This window comes from Scardinius erythrophthalmus (assembly GCF_964197995.2).
Source record: "Scardinius erythrophthalmus genome assembly, chromosome: 9".
NCBI lineage: Eukaryota > Metazoa > Chordata > Actinopteri > Cypriniformes > Leuciscidae > Scardinius > Scardinius erythrophthalmus.
The window spans coordinates 18,231,746-18,255,627 of NC_138229.1; the positions used below are offsets into that span (position 1 = coordinate 18,231,746).

The window sequence follows — 23,882 nt, forward strand, 5'->3', positions numbered from 1 at the left end:
CATTTATGGCACATTGGAAATCTGCACACACACACACACACACACACACACACACACACACACACACACACTAGCATTCAAAGGTTTGGGGTCGGTATTCGATACGATTTTTTAATGTTTTCTGAAAGAAGTCTCTTATGTTCACCAAGGCTGCAATTTGTGGAAACCGTTTCAGGATTCTGTGATAAATAGAAAGTTCAAAAGAATAGCATTTATTTGAAATATATATTTTTTTAACATTACAAATGTCTTTACTGACACTTTGGAACAATTGAATGTGTCCTTGCTGAATAAAAGTATACATTATTTTAAAATCATATCTTACTGTTTCCAAACTTTTAAACAAATGTGTACATTTATAACACCATATACATTGTTATATTACCTTGGAATTAAATTGCTGAAAAACTAGATGTGATGGTGTTTCTAATACAACGGTCGAGGCAGTGAATGTAAATTGGACAACTTTCTCTGACTGCTGTAATGAATTTTTTTTTTTTTTTTTTTACCTGGAACATTCTTCAAAATATGGTTGCATACAGGTTTGGAAAGACGAGTTAATTATGTCAGAATTTAACTATCCTTTTATGTTTTACCCATAACTCAAAGTATGAGCAGGAGCACCATAACTCATTTTAAGGTCGTTTCCTTAACATGACACACAAATGAAAGTGGATGAAATGCAGAATGAAAGAGGGCATAAAAAGATGACAAACATGGAAAATGTTTTCACAATGAAGGAACCCCAAATCAGACCTCAGCACGAGCATCTGCTTCCTGTTACTTGCCAAATCAAAACTGCTTTCAACAGACTTGCCGTCATTTCACAGCAATGCACATGTCAGAGTTAATCACACAAGTGTCTTTTGAGCAGAGCTGGGTCACCGATTGATGTCCCTAACAACCCACACAAACATGTCAGGTCGTGTTGACTGCTCCGTGTGGTCAATGTGATAGGACGGCTTTGCCCTCAGAGGCAAAGCTCGAGAGAGATGACAGTATAATCTCCAGACGTCCAGTCCCTGCTTGTGTTTCTGCCAGGCCTCTTTGTCTGGGATGCACTAGGCACAGAGCAGGCACACATGTGCCGGGGAATGAGGAATGCAAGCGTGGCCTTAAAGCAACAGGTGGCCTTGAGAGGAGGGTTACAAGACACAAGAGGGCCACCACACACGGAACACAGATAGCTGGGAAAAACAGACGACAGACAACAAGATATAGAGTGCAGCAGTCGTGTTACGGAAGTAAAAATCCCATCAATTTTCTCCATAGAGGAATTGATTTTGAACAATAACTTGTAAACCTTTAAAGACAGACTAACAGTAAGATACAACTTTGAAGGTATATGCTTTTGAAGCTATCTGCCCATATTGTTTTAACTAATTATTATTTTTTTAAATAACAGTGGAATTCCTGGTGTAAAACTACATCGCACAAAAATATGTAACGACTGCCATGAGCAATTTATTATGTATTCTGATGTGCTGAATTCAGATGTGACATTTAAAATTATGTTTTTTTCCAAATATTCCCTTTCATACAGTCCCTGTGAAGGGACAAATTTACTACTACTAATATAGCTGTTTGTGAATGCAAACGTTCTGCAAAGTTGTTAAGTCAAAAGTGCATGATAAATAAAGATAAATAAAATATAAATCCCTCCCAAAAGAAAGAATCGACTCTGAACCGCGTTTGTGAGTCACTTGTAATTCGAATCCCACTGTGACGTTTCTACGTCACTGGAAAATACATCTGCATAATGCCCGCCTATTTTGTACGTTTTCTGCCCACGGACAAGCTTGACCAGCCCTCAAACGTCATTTTACTGACGACTGCTTCTCAAATCTTGGAGTTCAACGCGGGATTCGAAAAACGCTTGCTCTTGAAAGACGGGTCAGTACCCAGTTTATTTGGACCAGCTTGCTCCCCAGGATCACAACCTGTAAGTATGAATCATTAATGTATATATTCTACCGGGTGTTCAAAATACATATTTTGTGTTTTATATTGTGCAAGTTTCCGGCAAACTCACATTATTACGGTCTTTCTGAAATAGTTCTGCTAAGCAGTAGTGGGCCACTATTACCTAAAACTGTGTCTATTAATGCAGATTGTCTGTCAATCTTATTACTTTGAGTAAAGATAAAGGATGGAGCACGAATTGTTTTACAAACATTTATGTTACATCATTCATTCACGTTAGTGCTGTGCGAATGTATGCACTGTTATTGATACAGTTCCTGCATGTGTAATGCACCACAATAAACTAGAAATATACACATCAGTTTGTTGATGGACATACACTTGAGGTCATAATGTACCTCAAAATGAGTAATGTGTTGCTTAGAAACATCCTGTTCAAGTCGTCCTTGCGATGGAGGTTCGGGTTGAATATCTAGTTCTTCCAATGTTTCATCTTCGAACTCGCGCTCTGATTGATATGGTAAAATCGACGTCATCGTTACTGTCTTTACAGAATGTACAATCGCTGAGTTTTAGGAATTCTCCTGAGCTGAAGTTCAGTTATGGTAATGGTCGTCTAGCTTCCGACAAGTACTGTACATGGTAGACCAAATCACAACAGACTGGACCGCCTGGCCAATCAGAGCAGAGTAGGCTCACAGAAAGGAGGGATTTAGAGAGACTGATTCATCTGAAGAGTCGTTTGAGGATCATTGAAAATATATATTATGAGAAAATGAAAAATTTTTTTTTTACCTTTGATGCATATAAACCTGTTGTAATAGACCTCCAAAACTAAATTAGGAGCCTTTAAAATAGCATAATATGGGTACTTTAAACAACTGATTGGCTACTTTTTCCAAGATATTTAAGTTTTTACATTGTATGTCTGTGTATTTTACAGATTGTACCTGTTACCTTTCCTGTTTTATTTATAGATTTAATAAAAATGCAGTCAAAGATGAATTTAGTCTTCTCGTTATTACTCACTAGTACGTTATTACTAGGGCTGTGTATTGGCAAGAATCTGGCGATACGATACGTATCACGATACATGGGTCACGATTCAATATATTGCAATATATTTCGATACTGTGCATAAGGCGATATATTGGGATTTTTTAAAAGTAAAATATATTAAAATATTTGAAAAAAAGACATGATGTGCATAAAAGTCAAAGAAGTTTACTTTAGGTAAACAATTCAGTACACAGAAAATCAAACTGCCAGTTTGGGCTTGTGGTTTACAGGTTCTTAGTGAGCAAATGTTTATATGCTCAAGTAGGCCATAATAAAAGAAAATAGGTACATAGCCCCTGTCACAATACAAAACAACAACGTGAACTGGACGAAAATGAATGAAAGTGGATGAAAGTGAACAAAATAAATGTGTCATATATTGAAATCAAGTTTTATGTGATAAAAGATTTTAAAAGAACTGGACGCGCGAATGAGGCGAACCGCGCCGCACTAAACGCCTCGTGCCGCAGGACCTCCAGACGCGCGTAAACGCGTCTTTGCATTGACTTAACATTGCAATCACTCGCGCCAGATGCTCTCTTCGCGTTTGATGTGAACGATGCACGCGATTACATTTAGAAATAGACAAGCTTTGTTTCCAAATGCACCAAGCAAAGATATCCTTTCAGTTGTATAAACTTTTATAAAACCAGCCAATATAATCACAATAAACACATCCAAAATGAAATATTTAACATATAGGCTATATAACAACTGCACAACGTCTAATTTGTAAACAAAATGATTTACGCACTAAATCCAGCATAAACTCCGGCACAATTTGCATATGTTTAAACTCTCAAGGTAGACATCACATCCCGAACCTCACAGCAATTGGCTGCCGACTGCGTTTTTCTATGGCAAGCCGTTTTAGCTTAAATTGTACCCAGCGTTACTCGTCGTAATTGCATTTTTACTAGTAAGAATTCAATTAGAGAGCTCTACAATTCAATTCTTACTAGTAGCAATTACAATTAGAGAGCTCTCTAATTCAATTATTACTAGTAAGAATTACAATTACAGAGCTCTCTAATTCAGTTCTTACTAGTAAAAATAACAATTACAGAGCTCTCTAATTCAATTCTTACTAGTAACAATTCCAATTAGAGAGCTCTACAAATGGATTTTTACTAGTCATATATCTCCATTGACTTCCATTCGTTTTTAATTACAGAGCTCTACAATTGAATTGTTACTAGTAAGAATTACAATTAGAGAGCTCTACAACTGAATTGTTACTAGTAAGAATTACAATTAGAGAGCTCTACAACTGAATTGTTACTAGTAACAATTGCAATTAGAGAGCTCTACAACTGAATTGTTACTAGTAACAATTGCAATTAGAGAGCTCTCTAATTAAATTCTTACTAGTAAGAATGCAATTACAGAGCTCTCTAATTGATTTTTTACTAGTAAAAATACGAATTAAAGATATGTATAATTGCAGAGCTCTGTAATTGAATTAAAGAGCTCTGCATTTGCATTCTTACTAGTAACAACTGAATTAGAGAGCTCTCCAATTGGAATTGTTACTAGTAATAATAGGATTAGAGAGCTCTCTATTTAAATTGTTACTAGTAAGAATTGAATTAAAGAGCTGTGCAATTGCATTCTTACTAGTAACAATTTAATTGTAGAGCTCTCTAATTGTAATTCTTACTAGTAACAATTCAATTGTACAGCTCCGTAATTAAAAATGAATGGAAGTCAATGAAGACATCTGACTAGCAAAAATTCATTTGTAGAGCTCTCTAATTGGAATTGTTACTAGTAAGAACTGAATTAGAGAGCTCTGTAATTGTAATTCTTACTAGTAATAATTGAATTAGAGAGCTCTGTAATTGTTATTCTTACTAGTAATAATTGAATTAGAGAGCTCTCCAATTGTAATTGCTACTAGTAAGAATTGAATTGTAGAGCTCTCTAATTGAATTCTTACTAGTAAAAATGCAATTACGACGAGTAACGCTTGGTACAATTTAAGCTAAAACGGCTTGCCATATTTTTCGCTTGATATTTGTATAAAGGAACTGCCCAACTTTTTGACGCTCTCGGTCGCTCTCAACGCTTTCTCCGGTCCGCTGTCAATCCTAAAATGTCCAGTGGACACGCACCGTTATAGGCGAGCCTGGCGAGGACACTAGTGGTGCGTCTCAGCATAGCTATCTATTGGTAGGGATTTAAACAACATAAACGTGAACCACTGTCTTAAGGTCTTACCATGAATATTTTTGGACGTAAAAAAAAAAAATAAAAAATCGATATTGCGTTTTTGAAAATCGATACAGTATTGCAAAATAAAATATCGCGATACTCAAGTGTATCGATTTTTTCTTACACCCCTAGTTATTACTCACTTTTTTTTTTTTCTTCAAATCAAAGTTTGTAATGCTTATTTACCTCATAGCTAGCAGGTTTGGTTCATAGTTTATAACTCGCAAATTAAGACTTTTTAAAAAACCCTATGGGAAAAATACTTTAGCAGAAAAGGCCATTGGAAATGTGGGAGACCCTCTATAGAAGGGACTGTTTCAAGTTTTGATAAGGGAAAAATTCAAGCAAAACGATGTGATAAAGAGTGGTTGAGCATGAGTGGTTAGCTTGAAGTGGGCTGAACATGTCCTGACACGTTAACTGTATCTGCTCCTTTTGACCTGCGAGGAAACTGCTAGAAAGGTGTCACCTCCTCAGGACAGGATAAGCCAATGATGGGTGCTTGTAAACATGCCAGAATGGGCTTTAATCAATCCCAGCTCTGAGAGGCGGCAGACATGAAGCAACTGAAGAAAGATCTGACCTCTGATGGAGTCATATAAAGCTCAGCACTACATCATCTGCTTCTAATACCCATAATGCAATTTCAAAGGCTAGGCCTGGGGGGACCGCAGCATCCTTTCAATGGAGAGAATATGTATACATACCCCTTGCATAGGAGTGGGCGATAACGATATATATCCGGATTAGGGATGTGCACAAGTACTCGGATGTAACACCGATGATCAATCATGAAAATGATGATTGCAGTAATTTCCTGATTAGTTATTGCTGCATTTTGGGTGGTACCTGAAGTCTGACTGGTTAGCGTTAGGACGGTCGGCGGTCCACTGATCTAATATACTGATATACATGCATTTCTTACTCATTATTTCTCAACTGTTTTTATTCACTTAAGACATAAATGACTGTTTAAGAGGATAATCGTAAAGATGGGAATATTGACACATAAGTATGTGTATGAGTATGTGTGTGTATATTCGCTCAAGCCCTGAACTCATTCAGTTCAGTACTCATGAGCAGCAGTTTCATGTGCGAGCACATCTCAGACAGCACGTATATAATGAAATGAGCTCTCTTTCGCTGCTATTTGGGCTTCAACGGTTTAAAATCACTTGTTTTTAAAAAGCAATGCTTGAAAATGCATGCAAATCATAAGCTTTCGTGATAGCACAACACAGCAATGTCACATGAGTGTGTAATCATTAGAGTCCAAACTCTCTACCCGGTTGACAAATTTCTACCAGTTAATCGTGTCTACCGGTATATCGCCCACACCCACCCTGACAGATGAGATTCAATCAATTTAACCTCTGCTAGAATCTTCAAGTTTAAAAATCATTTACACCCAATCTACAAGTGAGCATGAGTCATGACTCATGATGCTAATAAAACATCACTGCCATTATTGCAAGTGTGAGATCACTTTTTTTTTCCTCTTTTCTTGATCAAATAAATGCAGCCTTGGTGAGCTTGAGGCTTCTTCCAAAAAAACAAAAAACGTACCAACTTCAAACCATCCTGCCAGCTTATAATTACATACGATTTTCCATAGACTACTAATACTGTAGAAACATAGGTATCATTACTTTTTTTAAATATAGTACTGACTTGGTTCTAAAGAACTGGTAGGCCTACTTCATGCATGCATACCTAGCTCAGAGACATAAGGATGTACTCCAAGCCTAATCAATGGCTCAACTCTCTCATCTTGTGTACTTCTGGGGATCATCATATTATAAAAAAGGACAGATCATCACCACAAGTACTTGTTTGGTGTCTGTTAAGAAAGCTCTTTATTTGAAAAGCAGCATGTGTAATAGGGAAATTGAAAGCTAAGGAGTGAAAAAGACAGGGGATTGGAAAAGTGAGGGCAGGCAAGTAAAGAAAAGACAGAAAGTAGTTTGCAAATGTGAGGATTATTGGCAAACAATGAGAGGTCTGTGCCTATAGAGGGTTGAAAGAGCATTAACAGTGTGTACACATCAGTGGTACGGATGGATGGGCCCTATTTTCCTTGCTCAGATGAACTCTGCACTGTATATCCACACATGTACACCTTCACAAACATGGCTTGACTGAGTGGTGCAAGCTGGGTCATACATTCCAAACCAAGTCATTACAACTTGCTCAACAATTATGGTTGGAGCTTGAAACAACTACTGTACTGTCTAGTATTATGAGAAAGTTGGAGGTCAAAGAACATCTTATCTTTTTGTCACCCTTTAGTCATTTCCTCTTCATCCCCAACACTAGCGCAGATTGGAAGCTTAGGCTCATTATGAGCTTTAAGGGCCATTTAGTGCTCTGTTTAGGCTAACAGTGACAGTGCATAAGACCCGGATTCGACCCCAGCGCGAGGGTGTGTGGGGCTCCTCATTTCAAATCCCCTGATCTGAGTCCTGAAGGTATTTAATCCCACTAGTTCCACTGTCTAATCTTCTAGAGGACAGCGTGGCCCCGATGGCGCTGACATAGATCCGGACCACACCAAACACACAAGGTCACTGATGCATGAGGACATCGCAAAATAATTCATAAAAGAATGATGGCAGCATAAGGCAAAATAGATTTCCTGTAAGAAACATCAGACACATGAAAAGGGCACATGGTCGAGCATGTCTACTTAGCTGCTCTCCAATTCTCAAATCCAAATCTGATTCTTTAAGATCTGCCCAATACAAAGCACGCACAGACAGACAGACAGACAGATAGATATAACATTCCAACGACCCAAGTAAGGCTCCCTTCACCTCTGATAGTTTCACCTCTGAAACCACAATGACATCACATCTTGTAATAATACTTTGTTGTCTGTGCCAGTGAAAAGAAGCAGTGCTTCAGGGTTTATCCTTTATAGTTATCCATTACAAAGACCTTTTAACTGAGTCAAAGTGGTCAGGCAAAGGGTCATAAATCTCATTGGGCATGCCCAGTTGTTATAGATCACACATCTGTTAGGCTGTGTAAATCAACCCAAACTGGTTAGCAGGTTGGCCGCTTGAGGTCTACGAACTGAACAGCTGAACACAACCGGACAAGTGGCCAAGATATATTAAAGGAATATCAGATAACCCTCATGATTACTGCAATATAAATAGCTGCTGAAATATGTGGCTAGTTGATCTGATCGATAAACTACAATAGAACATAATGAACTCTTCCAGGCTAACGGGAATCGGAATCAAACTGAATCAAATTCAATGAGGTTGGATTACACAAGGTCCCTGAAGCGTACGGTCATACACCATATGATCCAACTGGGCCTGTCAAGGGTGGGGGCAAATGTACACTAGCGTTTAATAGTTTGAGGTCAGTGTGATTGTTTTTTTTTTAAACGAATAAATATTAAATCTTTTATTTTTGACCAAAATGACAGTACAGGCATTTAAATTACATTTTAAAATAAAATAAAATATAAAAACATATATTATAAATTGTAATAATATTTCACAATATTAATGGTTTTTATAAATGTAGCTTTGGTGAGAATAAGAGACTTCTTTCAAAAACATTTTAAAAATGACCCCAAACTAAATGGTATTGAACAACAGCAAATTCAATGAAATAGCTTAAATCTACCTACAAGACTACCACACAGTCAACTCATTCATGCATTTCACTCTTTATAAGTGACATCATGTAATGACGTGACCACTCTGCCCTGAGGAAATAATTTTTCACACCAATCATTTGACCCACATTCTAATCAAATACTCAGTGATATGAACTCTCTAATTGTGAGACGTCTCATTATCCTCTCAGTGCTGATAAGAGCCTCGAAATGTATTTCGTTAGAAAGCTGACACAGTCATGGTTCCTCAATCATCATGGCAGTGGTTAGTGATGGTCAGACACATTTCCACACAGGCCTGATGAAACAGTAAGAGCACCAAAATGCAACATGACATGAAACACAGGGCCTCATGCCAGCACTAGTCAGATCAAATGGATTAAGGGCAACAAATCAACAGCTCTGCAGAGATTAATGCCTGTTGTTTGAATGTATGCGTACTTCGGTGCCTGCACTGTTCGTGTCCCAGGTCTTGATGGTTCGGAGTAAAATCAACCTAGGGTCCTTTGCACCATTTGCATTATTAAAGTTAGAGCTTATGTAGAGATATCAGCCGGATGGCTTAGTGCAGGCGCTAACGGATCCAAGGATGTATCTCGTAAATTACCCCACTAATAATGCCCAGAATGGTACCAAACTTACAAGTAGGTTCTGTACTCATAAAATGAGGCATTGGAAAGTTTGTAGGTACATCAGGAGTTTATTTAAATAACACTTGCCTGACGGCTCATGCTACTGCTAACCCACATGTCGAGGTCACTTCCGTGATTTGGGAAAAGCACGTAAAAGTCCTGGCAGAGAGCGATGCATAAGGATGAGTTTTAATCCTGTACTCATAAGGATTTTATGAGTACAGAACCTATTTGTACTACTGTATAAGTTTGGTACCATTCTGGGCACTATTAGTGGGGTAAATTGCAAGATACATTGTAGGATCCATTAGCGTCTGCACTAAGCCGCTCGGCTGATATCTCTAAATAAAGTCTAACTTTAATAATGTTTGACCAAGGGAAAAAAAGCTTCTGGGGGGTGTTTTACTCAAGGTCATGGTGCAAAGGAGGATCCTAGGTTGATTTTACTTCGAACCATCCCTTTAACATTGACTAGGATTTAGTATTGTATCACCTCACCTGAAGCATGAGTACTGAGGGTGATATTTTCTCCATCTAAACTACACAATGAACTGGGTTAAAGGGATGTTCACTCAAAACTGGAACACAACAAATGATATTTTAAAGAAAGTTTCTCGTAACTGTTTTTGTTCATACAATCAATTTCAATAGACCTTATTCAAGCAGCGCCATCTTTGATTTTTAAAGGAATGAAAGCAAGGCTGTGAGGGATACACATTTCTTCAGTGGGTTGCACTGTTATTTAATGTGTTTTTGGATTGTTCTGCTGACGAAACACTGCAAAATTATCTTTCGAAGCAATTTCAATAGACAAAAAAAAAAAAAATCCAGACAACATGAGCTGTGGAAAATTATAAGTGGTCTAGGAGGTTTATACAGTTTTTTATAGCCGATGCCATTGAAAACACGGTAAGTCTACCCCTCACAGCCTCGCTTTCCTACCTGTTATGGCGCTGCTCTGAATAAGGCCTATGGGGTCCAAAACAACATTGGACCCCAATTGACTTTCATTGTATGGACAAAAAAAAAAAGAAAAAAAAGAATTAAAGTCAGATTAATTATGCCAATTTTAATTTTTGCATGAACTATCCATTTAACAAACACATTGTCTTTATCATTACAATCAAGCCAACAAGGAAGTATTTTTCTGATTTTTGGCGGCAAGCAGGCAGGTGGCTTGATCTTCCCATCTGAATAGGATCCGATCTCTTACCTCATAGCTTTTTCAATGCAGGCCATCTCAGCACTGATGTTACATAACCAACTATACAAGTCTGATCTTGTACAGTTCCGTTGTATTCCATGCCCATGACAAGCACAAACAACACAGTCTTGAATTTAAAAGTTATACCAATACTTTCTTTATTAAGATGGCACACAGTCTGCAAGTTCTAACCTATTAAATAACAATTCTGCGGATGTCCTGGATGAAAGTTTTTATACTGCCATTGTGAAGGACCTGAAATATTTTTCTATACTTCTTTGCTGACCATTTGCTTTGTTGACATTCTTTGATCCAATCCTAAACTATCTGTGAATCTCAGATCTAATCCTCATCCTAAACTTGCACATTCTGGATTTCAGCGAAAACGCTGTGTTAGTAAATCTAGAGCTTGGCTGAGCTGGCTGCTGAACATTAAGTGCAACACTGTAGTTGCTCTGGCACACTCACAGCACTGCGGAATGGCCTAATCACCATGGCATTCTGCTGCTGCTGCTGCCAATCAGAGCCAAGCATGAGGGGGACAAACTTCCTTCCGAGTCCATTCATACCACAAAAGCCACCTGCTGTGCCTGTCAAAGGCTGGAGCAAGGGGTGAGGGAGGACAGAAGAAGATGGACATGAGGGGTGTAAAGACCCAAAATCACCACAGTCATCACCTTTATACCTTCAGCACCCACAATCATGAATATTCATAAGCACATCTTTGGTATAGGCACAGAGATTTAACCAATGTATTCATACTTTTTGCCTGTTCATAATAACATTTGCACTCTACATTAGTGAACAGTAGTACAAAAGTGCCTTCAGAAAGACATAACTGTTATTATATGCACACAGTCATGTGGCTAAAATCCCTTAACTGATTAGATATACATGGTCTCCTCAATGGTTTATGGTTCCTCAATGCTCTTCAGCTTTAGGGCACGCAACTCAAACAGCAAATATGTCATTTGAAACAGTAATGTTAATTTAAGATGTTTCTTTTTCAAACACATTGATGCATTATTAATAACTAGCACTTTTATTTTTCTCATATTTTTTCATCAACAATACAGTTTCATTATAATCATTTCCTTATTGTCCGTGTGAAGGCTATTCCAATGTATTTATCCATGGCACAAACAATTAGATTCTTTATACGCAGTTAATGTTGTCCAGTGACTTGTTTGCTTTATTTAGCCATTATTTTATTTATTTGTAAGGCAATAGGGTTTTTTAATAAAGAAAGTTTTGACTCATCTTTTAATGCTGAGACTTTTGTTTTTATGATCAGGCTCTCACAATTATATAAAAGTTTGGATTTATCAGCCAATATAATTGTTGTAGGCTAAATTATATATATATATGGTTCCTAACCTCTGAATTATTATCAACTCAACACACAAAGGGGCCATGACCTGCAAGAGCCAGTTGTAGTAACATGTATACAGAAGACAGGATCAAAAGGAAACACATCAGAGAGCTGAAGATGTGAAGATGGCACCATTCCCTTCACTCAGAATCAAGTCAGCATCAGCCAGTGGGGCAGAGGTTGTGCTCACAGAAGGATTACTGGAGGAGGATTATTCTGGCGCTTGCGCACGCATGGACTAGGCTTTATGACATTCTTTCATTAATTACTCAACATAAACAACCGAAAATTATATCAAATGCCCGGATGTTGCGAGTATAAATTGGAGTGGATGGTAACTACAGAAGAACAGACTGGAAAAGAAGTCTGTTGTTTAGAGATTTCACACCTGATCACGAGTTCCTCTCAAACGTACATTCAACGCTGAAATTGTATTAACTCAATCGCGGAAGGTTACATAGTTTACTGGCGGAGAATGAAAAGTTACAATGTATCAAAGCGAGTCGTTCACACCACACACATTGGTCCAAAGTATGTATCGCCCCATGTTCCCTGTGGCCTCTCGGTAAACTACAGGCCTGCATTGTGGACATTTGTCCACAAAGTCCTCATAAACAGATAGAAATGCGCGTGTAGACCAGTTTTAAAGTACTGGCTTTCCCAAGAACGCCCGATTAATTGCGAAAGAGACGTGTATAGCGATTTCTATAGTTCAGGTGGGAACTTTAAGGAGCCACGTTTCACGTTCCTCGATCTGTGTCGAAGCGAACGAGGTAGTCGGACGGTTTCGAAACTTCTTTCGAGAAATACAACTAGTTTCGGGACACGAAAGCGTCTGCTGCAGAGATTTGTGTTCAGGTTGGGAGAAAACGCGGAACTAAGCGCCCACTGTTGTTTCCAAGCACTACCACACTCGTTTCACACTAAATCAAAGGCGACAGGAGAGTAGGCCATTTGACGAGACTTTCACCAGAGGAACCGCATCTGATTTCTTACCTTTGCCGAATTGGTTCTCTTTTCTTGAGGTTACATACGCCTTCCGACCGCTTTGTCCCCAGTAAATGTTTCGGTGTTGCACTCAGAGTGGTATTGTTGCGTTCAACTTGAAAATCACAGTCTGTCCCATTCCTTTGCCATGTAACAGCTCACGAGACGTGATAAATAAATGATGTGCCCAATAGAGGGAAAATCCGTGATAGATATTGTTAATCCAGTCACGTTACTTGGTTTTGTTCTTGTGTTGCAGTAAAAGGAAAAGAGTAACAGTGACCAGTCCTGGCAAACAAAAACCTTTAAACCGGAACCGGTAGAGATTGTGTGGCTATGCTACATGACAAAAGACAGCTCTAGGAATAGTGGATGGACTCCCGCAGATGTTCCCCCTCCCTCCGCTCTGAATTGGTTTAACTTGCAGCAATGCATCCCACAATATGGCCGCCACAGGGAATGGTGAACGGAAAGAAATCAGTTTCTCAGTTGACAAGTCGACGATAGACCATGAGCCGGTGATATTTGAAGCATTATACTACCGTAGTTCGCCTTTGTATAATGCCAACATAAGTAATAACACTAGCCGGCTCGTTCGTATAGTGTTTTAGATCAGTCTTATGGCGCCCCCTGCATGTGGGCTTAAATCAATGCAGATTTCTAGCATTCGTTTACGTTTAGTAGTGAGCCTACATCCCATAACTATTGGTCACATTCCACGATTAGTTTATTTATTTATTTATTTATTTTTAAAGCATTTAAAGCACAAATTATTTTTTCTTTTTGTTGTGAAGCCATGAAATTTACCTCGAAAAGCATGAAAAGTAGCTAATTTTCAACACATCAATTATCTGTATCCAACCGCAGCTCCCATTTATTTATTTTTTATTTTTAATAATTTATTTCTTTATCATTAAGTTCATTGGATTCATGTTTTTCAACAAATAAAACTATCCCCCATGATCCAAAGAGCACCGGTAAAAGAAGATTTTATACTAGTAGCACTCTTTCCTAAACAATGTGTGCAGTGTGACAGGGTGCATTATCCTGCTGAAAGAGGCCACTTCCACCAGGGAACACCACTGTCATGAAGGGGTGTACCTGGTCTGCAACAATGTTTAAGTAGGTGGAATGTATCAAATTCATGTCCATATTAAAGGACCCAGGGTTTCCCAGCAGAAGCATCACACTCCCTCTACCGGCTTGTTGTCATCCCACAGTGCATCCTGGTGCCATCACTTTCCCAGGTAAACGGTACACACGTTCACAAGTACACGTAGTGTAACATAAAACGGGAATCATCGGATCAGTTGACCTTCCTCCACTGCTTTAAGGTGCTTGGGCGCCCAACACCCTGTCGCTGTTTTGTGGTTTGGCCCTCTTCAGACCACTGTTGGTAAATTCTTACCACTGCTGAACGGGAGCAACCCACAAGCCTCGCTGTTTCAAAGATACTCTGACCCAGTTGCCTTGCCATAACAATTTGGCCCTTGTCGAAGTTCCTGCTCATTTCTCCTGCATCCAATATGTTGATTACGAGAACAGATTGTTTGCTTACCATTGAATCTACTCAGACTTTAATATGTGGCCTTGTTAAGAGATGAACAATGATATTCACTTCACATATAAATGGTCATAATGTTGGTCATAATGTCGGCTGGCTATATATCGATATATATATACATAAAACGAATAGGAGTGTAACGATACCCTCATGTCACGATTTGATACATATCACGATAATAAACTCACAATACGATATTAATGCGATACTCCAAGACACAGGACAATGGTAAATATTCATAATTCTGAAGCTGAGAACAGAATTATTTTAGTCGAATATTCTTGCACTCTTTCACTGACTAGATGTTTTTCAAATAATGTAAAAGCCACTTTTTACTGGTAACATTTGACATTTGGCATTATCAGGACCCACAAATATTCCCCCATTGCATTATTATACATTATATTCAACATGATAGTTTAATGTAGTACTGACACTAAAACTCTGTAATCTTGAATTTTTTCATCACACACAGTCATTTTCATTTTGGGTGAACTATCCACAATACATATTGTCACTATCCACAATACATATTGTTGCATTTTTGAATTGATATATTGTGACACAATATTACACCCCTACTTTTATATCTTCTTGTAAATCTTAGAATAAAATAAAAAGGTTTGTGAAGGAACTGCAGGGGGTTTGTAAATTAATAAAAAGCTAATAATTAATTAAATCTTTAAAATGTTTTTATAAAAAAATATTTCTTTCTTTTAACAACTGAAATAAAACATTACTAAAAATGAAATACCATATCAGCCTAAAATGTGCTGAGACACAGGTGACGAATCCTCCCTCTGTAATTAAGGACATCAATACTTGCACTCAACTTGACCGTAATATCATTTGTTACATCAGGATACCCAGAGGAAGCAACTTAATAGCTTTACTGTAAATAATGTATTCTCTTGACTCACACACACTGTCAGTAATAGCACGTGTTCCAGTATCTTTCATTTACTTAATTTACAGTTAATGTGTTTCCACGCTTATTGCTGCAAGCAGAGGAACAATTGTGCTCAAATGTTGTAATTTTGGATAGCTAAATGCAGGTGAAAGAAAAGTTAAAACACGATTCATAATGTTGCGAATCATGGGAGTAGGCCTAAAAATGTATAGCTTCAACCAAAGCAATAGTTCATAGGCTTAGGCAAGGCCTACATAGGCTAGCTACAATTTCTGTATTATTTTGCAAATAGGTCTATATGTAGGCTAGCCTATAAACATTTAATCAAGGTTTCAGTAACCATAACTTCCAACAACGTTTGAAACATTATAATCACAAACCAGCTAGATTTAAAGCCTCGCGGATAGTTGTGTGGTAACAATAGCAGCAGTAGCCTACGTTCATGAGTAGGCTACTTCGAGAAAACATAGCCTAAGTAGCTACTGTCATTATTTATCCCTTTATTTCAGCGTGTTTACATTGTACTTTATTATAGCTTAGTCTATTCACATTTAAAGTAAAGACGACCACAGGTGATCGTGCATCTCTGAAACCAACTTGTGCTTAATTTTCATAAGTAGTTTCCAATCCGAAACACATGGGGGCAGTGTTGAGGTAAAAACCGACTAGAGATGATAGGGAACCAAGGCGTGGAGTCATTGTTCAACTTAATCACGCTCTGTGTATGGACTTGGTGAGTATACCAAGCGGTGGCTTATAGTTTCGTCATACGACGTCAGAGTTCACTAATCGTCGTAAGCATGAATTAATTCATACCAAATCCATCGGTGGTGCACGACTCTGGACTTCGTCATCTGGCCAGTAAATACACAAGGGATCCAGTTTGCTCTTATAGCATTGTAACAAAATCACGTAGTTATTCTGCTTGACTAAATAACTTTTTTGCTTTTGTGTGCCTGAAATAACGAAAACTATATAGACTATAAGTGGAACGTGTTCAAAGCAAAAAGCCTATTATTCAGAAATTTCAGACACAATATCCGTACACCAAAGAAAGGCCATGACGCATGTGAGATTAAAATAGATAATAATATAGATATAGATAATAATAGTCTTTAATAATTGTGTTTCTTAAAAAAACATAGAGTGACAAATTTCGTTTGGTAGAATGATGAATATAGCGCTAGTTTATATTAAAAAAGTGTGCGCCATTTTCATTCACGAAGACATTTCAGAACCACATTGGTGGACAGCGCCCAGCCCGTGACCCTGTGGCAAATGTGGCGTTTTTGAACATGGCTCTTTTTGTTATCGTGTCTACCCTCTATTGTCTCATCCCGACAGTGCGTAAGTAAGTGTCTGTTTGTAGTGACTGATGTGGTTTGGGACCTCGAGACAACCCAGGGACCGGGGATCCTAATTGGCAGTCACATTGTCATGTCAAGTTGAAAAAAAGTTGCAAATTGTCCTTTCTCCAGAAATTACACTTAGGAAAGTTCCATTTGAGGTGTATGTGGTGTGACTCGTTCATCGATGAGGAAGGAACTGTACTATTAGATCCCGGGAGGAAGGGTTGATGACGTCTGTGGCATACTTAATGTGACTTATTGAAAAAAAGCAAGACTCCCTATTCATGGATAAAAATCCGAGATAATCGGAGCACAGCAGAAAAAGTTTTGTAAAAGGATATGTAGACAAACGAGTGCTGCTGATTTCATCGAGGTTTTGTTTGCCGAAGTGATTTTGTGTAGTATATTGGTTATTGTATAAAAGTGCAGGGGCTGAACCGACGAGCACATAATCAAAGGACGGTGGCGCTTCAGGGAAGAGGTGCTGTGAGGAAGATCTCTATCTCTCTCATACAACCACAGCCGCACCCGAGTCGCATCCAACAGCATTTCTATCTACCTACTCTGCAATAGGTAGGTTAAAACCCGACAAAGGCGTTTTTACTCGGTTTAAACCAAGGAATTAGGATACGAAGACGCTCAGGCAACTGGATTTTCCTTTTCTAAAGATTATCTACCGGTTTTATTATTTGCCTCATCGGGAGAAGGATTCTGTTGCGCGTACATGGCATTCTTTAAACTTTTCAAATCATCTTACGAGCGGAAAATACGAGTAAGACGAGTAAAAAGTCGCACCTGGTTTGCCTTTCTGGATTTTTATAGGCTTTCTTTAAAAAAAAGTTATTTGCGTATTAGCCTTCTATCGAATAGAATAAAACTCATAGGCGTCAAATTTTTGTAAATTTTCCTGGATCGTAACTTGGCTATACTCTATACGTGTTTGATATTTTTAAGTTATTTATTTAACTTTCTTGTGTCTTTACAGCATGGCCAGATCTAGTAAAGCGACTTTAGCGTTGCTCATCTACGGAATCATGATGCACTACAGCGCCTTCTGCACGCCTATTGGGATGACTTTTCCTAAGATGAGGTATGTATATGCTTTTCTGCTCAACGTTTGAGATTTTCTTTCACGTTGAAAAGGACAATATTCTGCGACGAGCTTTGTTTAACAGTCTAAACACTCCAGAAATTAACGACACGGTGTCAAGGCGCAAAAATGAACAAGGATTTTATAGCCTATTATAATTATTATTATTAATAAATAAAAAAATGCTGCTAAATTTTATAGAGTGAAAAAATATGGGCTTTGTTGTACTATTTTGTAGACATCAAACAGCCCAACGAGATTTCCCCCCGAGAGTTTACGCATAGGCTATGCAGGGCTACAGTGCAAGCGCTTAAGATCTGCTTGCAAATGTGGGAGGGCGTTCGCATCGCTAAGAAGGAAATTCTCCATTGGGACAGGCAGATGGAGTGTAGCTTGTATGAAAATGAGAAACCAATGAATGTAACGGCTGGCCCGTAAGATGACGGTACAGTGGCGTCACTGTACAAACCGAAGAAAAAAAAAACACGAATGAGAATGTTCAGTGCGGGACCTTTTGTTGTGTGAATTTACTCATGATTATTACAATGTCAGGTGTAGGCAATTAGGTTTATCACCTGGTAGGTATAGTAGCCTAACTTCACACGTCACCGTCAAATCTCATTTTTGGCTCAAACATACCAAACGTTATCATATTTGTATGCTTTTTTTTAAATTGCGAAGGGACACCTCCAAATAGATTATTATTCTCTCATTTACCCTATGAAGATAATAACACAATAATTAGACTGTTTGTATGACCGCGTCATTAAACTAATTATTTAAAATCAATTCGATCCATAAACCTTGAGTATGTCGCATTCATCTCACAATTATTATTATTATTATTATTATTATTATTTTTTTTTTTCGTAAAACAACTGGCTATAATTTACGGTTGAATTAATTTAGCAGTTTATTTGGGTTTTATTTAAAACACAGTTTTTTTATGGACATAATAGCCTATTACTCTAGTGTATTAAATTGTGATTTATTAAATGCATCAATCTTTTTTTAAAATTCCAGACTAGACAACGATGTGTTTGACGAAGACGGAAACTCGTTAAGCGACATGGCTTTTGGCAATGATCAAATTTCTATACGAAGTCCTCCCTCTCTCACGGATGACCTATACACGCTATACTATCCTCCAGAGAAAAGGTACATAATTTCACATCACTTCCCTGTATGTCATATCATATGATAATCGATGTCATTATGTTTAGTTTATGTTGTTCCGCTATGTCTGTTCCTTTTGTTTCCCAGCTTTTTTTCCTTTGCTTTTTTCTGTTATTGTTACTGTTGATATTTGCCTTAAGTGACTATTTAATATAGATAGATAGATAGATAGATAGATAGATAGATAGATAGATAGATAGATAGATAGATAGATAGATAGATAGATAGATAGATAGATAGATAGATAGAGCGACAGAGAGACGGATCGATTGACAGATTTACTAGGGAATCGAAAGTAACACCATCACGCGTTTAGCCGAGAGAAGAATACAACTAAATCAGGCTGATTACTTTGCAACAAACGTGTTCTGTGGTTTTTAATCACTGATATTATGTGTTTGGCGTTTTATCTCAGAACGGAAAGGCATGCAGATGGATTATTAGATAGAGCCTTGAGGGACATCCTGGTTCAGTTATCAGCACGAAAATATCTGCATTCTCTGATGGCAGTTCGCGTAGGGTAAGGGCATTTTTAAGCGTTTACCTGCCGTCATTTTTGTTTTCCCACTCTTCATTTCAGTGGAGATGATTTCTCGTCGTCCTGTCTTGACTTTTTGTCTTTATTTTCCCCGACTTCTTGTGTCTTTGTCTGTGGGCTCGCATGGGCGTGGAATTTCATGGGGAACTATTCGTAGATGAACCACGATAAATTAGCTTGAAAGTTCTTTTTTAATTGTTTGTGCTAACACGAACATGTTGTAGATATTGTCAGAGAAAAAAATGTCGAGAGCCAATGCGTCAGAATACATAATTTCCAACATGCATAATTTATGAGGATTGTCTGCTCTTATTTCAATTTCTAATAAAATTCGTTGTAATGTTAACGAAAAAATGCTCACGATATTTTTTTTCTTGAACAATAGAATTAATATATATATATTTATATATATATATGTTTGGATCATCAAGAGCGTTTAAGCTGCCTACTGAAACCTGTTCACACATTTCCTGTGCCAGCCGGTAGCCTAATAATAGTTCATATATTTGCAGCGGAGGAAGCAGCGAGGAAGACGAATCGGAACCATTATCAAAAAGGCATTCGGATGGGATCTTCACCGACATTTACAGTCGCTACCGAAAACAGATGGCCGTCAAGAAGTATTTAGCAGCCGTCCTGGGAAGAAGGTACAGACAGAGAGTCAAAAACAAAGGACGTCGATTTGCTTATTTGTAGCGCTGACAAAACTGCCCCAAATTGCCCCTCCATGTGTACATTCAGTCCTAAGATCAAAGTCATTCTGATATAACTGATTAATCAGTGGATCGCGCCTGTGTTCTTTAAACATGTATTTATGTATGAAGTAAAGCCATTAAAATGAATATTTTACTAATAACATTGTTTTTCTTTTTGTACAAAAGCACTTGAAACGCACAGTTATACTTTGTGGACCAACAGTTCAGTTTCATGTATATAGCTATATATGTTGAAAACAAAACCCATCAGGAGAAAAAAAAAAAAAAGATGAAAAAAAATGTGCACCTTGAACGTTATGCGCCTGGTATCTTTTCAAGTTCATCATCATATGCAGAAAATAAATAGATTTTAAAAAGACAATCAAAGTTCTGAATGTTATACTTATTTTTGTAATCTGCTAAAAGAATAGAGTCTTATTTTATCCAAAGTCTGCCCAGGGATGTATCGGACGTACTCTGTAAAGTACAGGGCTGTTTCAACTGTTGTGACCCCCCAAAAAAGGAGGAGTGGGAGAGGGATATATAGTAGCTGGCATGATTCCCTCTTTCTTAGCCCAGTCTTCTCCAGATGGAATGTGATTGTCCTGCCTGTGTTTGTGATTGGAGTCAGTAACCAGAATGCCTGACTGGGGAAAAAAAAAATACACTGGAGTAACTGTAGTATTGATATACATGTTTTTTTTCTATTGTTTCTTTTTTTCTTCATCACCTCTATGCATGGTATACTTATAATGTAGGCTATACATGCATGTCCTTTGTTTCCCATCCAGTTCAATGTTTCCATGCTCATTGTATTGGTCCCTCCATCAGATATGACACTTAGATCCGCCTCTGTGGAAGCAGGAGTCTTTTTTTATCGAGAGAATTGAACAAGCCCCAACATTCTAATGCTTGCTCCATCAAGCTCCCGAAAACGTTTTGTGGAATTGGCTCTCTCTCCGTTCTTTGCATGTCTTCAATGCCTTTGTGGATGGCTTTTGCGTCATTTTGACCAAAAATTTGTTCGTATGCCTTATTGTAACGCAGAAGCTGTGAATGTTTTAGTATCAGTCATTGGATGACATAATGATCTTTTGACAATTTTGAAACTAAATGCACCATGAAGAAATGAATGTGGTGGATGTTCCCCTCACATCCATGTCTTTATAGTGAAACTTTCTTCAGTGGCACGATTGCTCTTTAAATCTGCTGAGATAGGATGAAGTATGCTTAATGGTTTCATTCATCGCCTCATTGTAGATCTAGAAAAAAAAAAATCAATTGTGTAAATCTTTAATTGGTGCTGATGACTGAGGGAATGTGAGGCTGAGAGAATAGGGAGGCCAACGAAAGCAAAAGAGGAGGTCCTTGTGAACTTCAACACGACGATTGTCAAATTCATTATCCTTATTGCCAGATAATGCTTTTGCATGTTGAAGATAGCCTTTCTCTTGTATGTATACAGTAGATTAGGCACAATACACCCATCGCCCTTAGGGAGGGACACACTGCAAAATCATCTATTTGTTGTGTTTTCTTTTTTTATCATATATTTTGGTTAAGCCTGTATTGAATTCAGTATATTTCTCCTGATATGGAAATCAGGTCTTATTCATCCACTAATTCAATATGTAAACCGTTGTCCCAGGCATGAAATCAATCTTTCTTCAATTTGGCATTGTCCCCCAGGCTTTATGTGAGTATGGATGCGGCTCTGATAGTGTTATGCGAGGAGCGTGTGTGTTTGCGTGTAGGAAGGGCGGGAGGTGGGTGGGAGAGTGAATGCGTGCGTGAACATAATGATGTTATGAAAGATGATATGGGTTTTGGCTTAGGTGCCTTGTGACAACTTACGATAAAAAATCGCCACTTATCACGGATGGCAATTTTTAGTGGCCCTAAAATGCTGCAAACTATTAGGTTCCATTTCACAAAGTCCATCTTTACTGTTCCTCCCCTTTTCTTTTCGAAACTTGGTTTCAAACCTCCTTCTTTAATTAGAGCTGAAAAGCATGGCCAGCATATATTGTGATCAAATCTATTACTGAAGTGGTGTACATGGTAAAAGTATTAATTGTCTGGATTGTATAAGCTGATGATTGTGTGTAAATGTGGCAAGCACGTGTTTCTGTTCAGCTCTACTAGTTGTAGCTCAAGGTCCATGAAGCCTATAGCTAGGTTTTGTGTTGTTTCTTATTGCATAGCTTGAGGGTTTTTTGACAACGATTGGAAAACCTGACAGAACACAGGCCACAGCGCAGCCTGTTGTGTACATTTCTGAAAGTGCCGAAAGCCTTAATGTGAACGTTTTATCTATACCTGAAACATTATATATGTGACAAGTGAATATTAGCAAGTGACATCATCCTATATTAACACATATAGCTCCTTAGGGGGTGGTATTTTTAAATGTTAAAAAGTGTTGTAAGATTTGTATGAATAAATTTTTGTAAACAACACAATTTCTAATCCATGTCTAATCTTTGGAACGTTCCACTGTAGCCCGTGTAAACGCACAGTTTGTGTGTTTCTCCATAAGGGTACTTTTATGCACACAACACGAGGAAGGCTCACGCTGTGACACTAATGATAGACTAAAACCCACTGCTGTTCAAGATGTGTAATTGGTATAATTCAGATCTCATATACCACTGTGGGTGAGCTGAGTGGTTGTGACAGCTTTAATTTATACCCACAACAATCAGAACATTAACATCACGTCAGTGATCCTGGGTGGCTAGGTCAAGAGTGACCAAACCACCCACTTCAACACATACACACACAAATGTATGCGAAGATTTGTACTCACACTCTAAGCAAAAATCACAAAAATATTCCAAATAAATGAACACATGAACAACACTACAGTGGTGGCGGAAGATTACACAAATTCCGTGTTGTCCATCAATAAAGGTGAATCAAGACGCCTAAGATTCAATCAATTTGCTCATGATGTGTTTCTGGATGTCCCAGTCAGCTACACAGGTAAGTCAAAAGTCCCATTGCCATTGTCCCATCTCAAATGAAACCAACATAATGTCACAATTCAGTCAAGTTTTCAATCTCACTTCTAAACCTGACTTCAGTTAAGCAAAACAAAAAATAAAACTAAACTTCACAAGCACTATTTAAAGAGGACGGGAACATCATTAGATGACCAATTTGACTTCCAAACAGTAGTTCATGGCACTAACAACGCCAAGGCCATGGGGTCGTTCCCAAGGATAGCTTGAACTGATAAAATGTACACTTGCAAGGCATTTTGCATGAAAGTGTTTGCTAAATGTGTAAATTTGGTGTACTGCACCTTCAGCATAAGCTAATACTCTTGCTGCAGTCTGCCCTGGAAAATATTATGTTTTTAGTGTGTTGAAGTGTGGTCAGAGTGGGCAAAGTGTTACTTGTTTATTTCATAATGCCCAATGCACTGTATGGCACTGGTTATATGGCCATTGAAACTCCTCCTTAAATGGAGCCTGGAGACAAGTGCTAATGGAATCGCTTCTAACCCAGCTAGATGATGATGGAAGCACTA

General features: G+C 38.1%; 2 protein-coding genes across 3 annotated transcripts in view; one reads left to right on the top strand and one right to left on the bottom strand.

The window, feature by feature from the left end:
- yes1 (YES proto-oncogene 1, Src family tyrosine kinase) overlaps nt 1-13,665 on the bottom strand; it is a 32,951-nt gene extending 19,286 nt beyond the window's left edge. The window contains exon 1 of the mRNA XM_081374785.1: nt 13,035-13,665. The gene's annotated coding sequence lies outside the window, so the exon portion shown is untranslated. The remainder of the gene's footprint in view (nt 1-13,034) is intronic.
- A 3,424-nt stretch (nt 13,666-17,089) lies between these two features.
- adcyap1b (adenylate cyclase activating polypeptide 1b) lies at nt 17,090-20,719 on the top strand. Of its 2 annotated transcripts, XM_081374111.1 has the most exons (5): nt 17,090-17,421; nt 17,834-17,938; nt 18,962-19,096; nt 19,530-19,634; nt 20,165-20,621. In XM_081374111.1, the coding sequence occupies exons 2-5, from the start codon at nt 17,835-17,837 to the stop codon at nt 20,346-20,348; spliced, it is 528 nt and encodes a 175-aa protein (XP_081230237.1). In that variant the 5' UTR covers nt 17,090-17,421; nt 17,834; the 3' UTR covers nt 20,349-20,621. The 2 variants fall into 2 exon arrangements, with proteins under 2 accessions (XP_081230237.1, XP_081230238.1); XM_081374112.1 differs by lacking the exon at nt 19,530-19,634 and having other exon boundaries at nt 17,133-17,421; nt 20,165-20,719.
- Nucleotides 20,720-23,882: the final 3,163 nt, after the last annotated feature.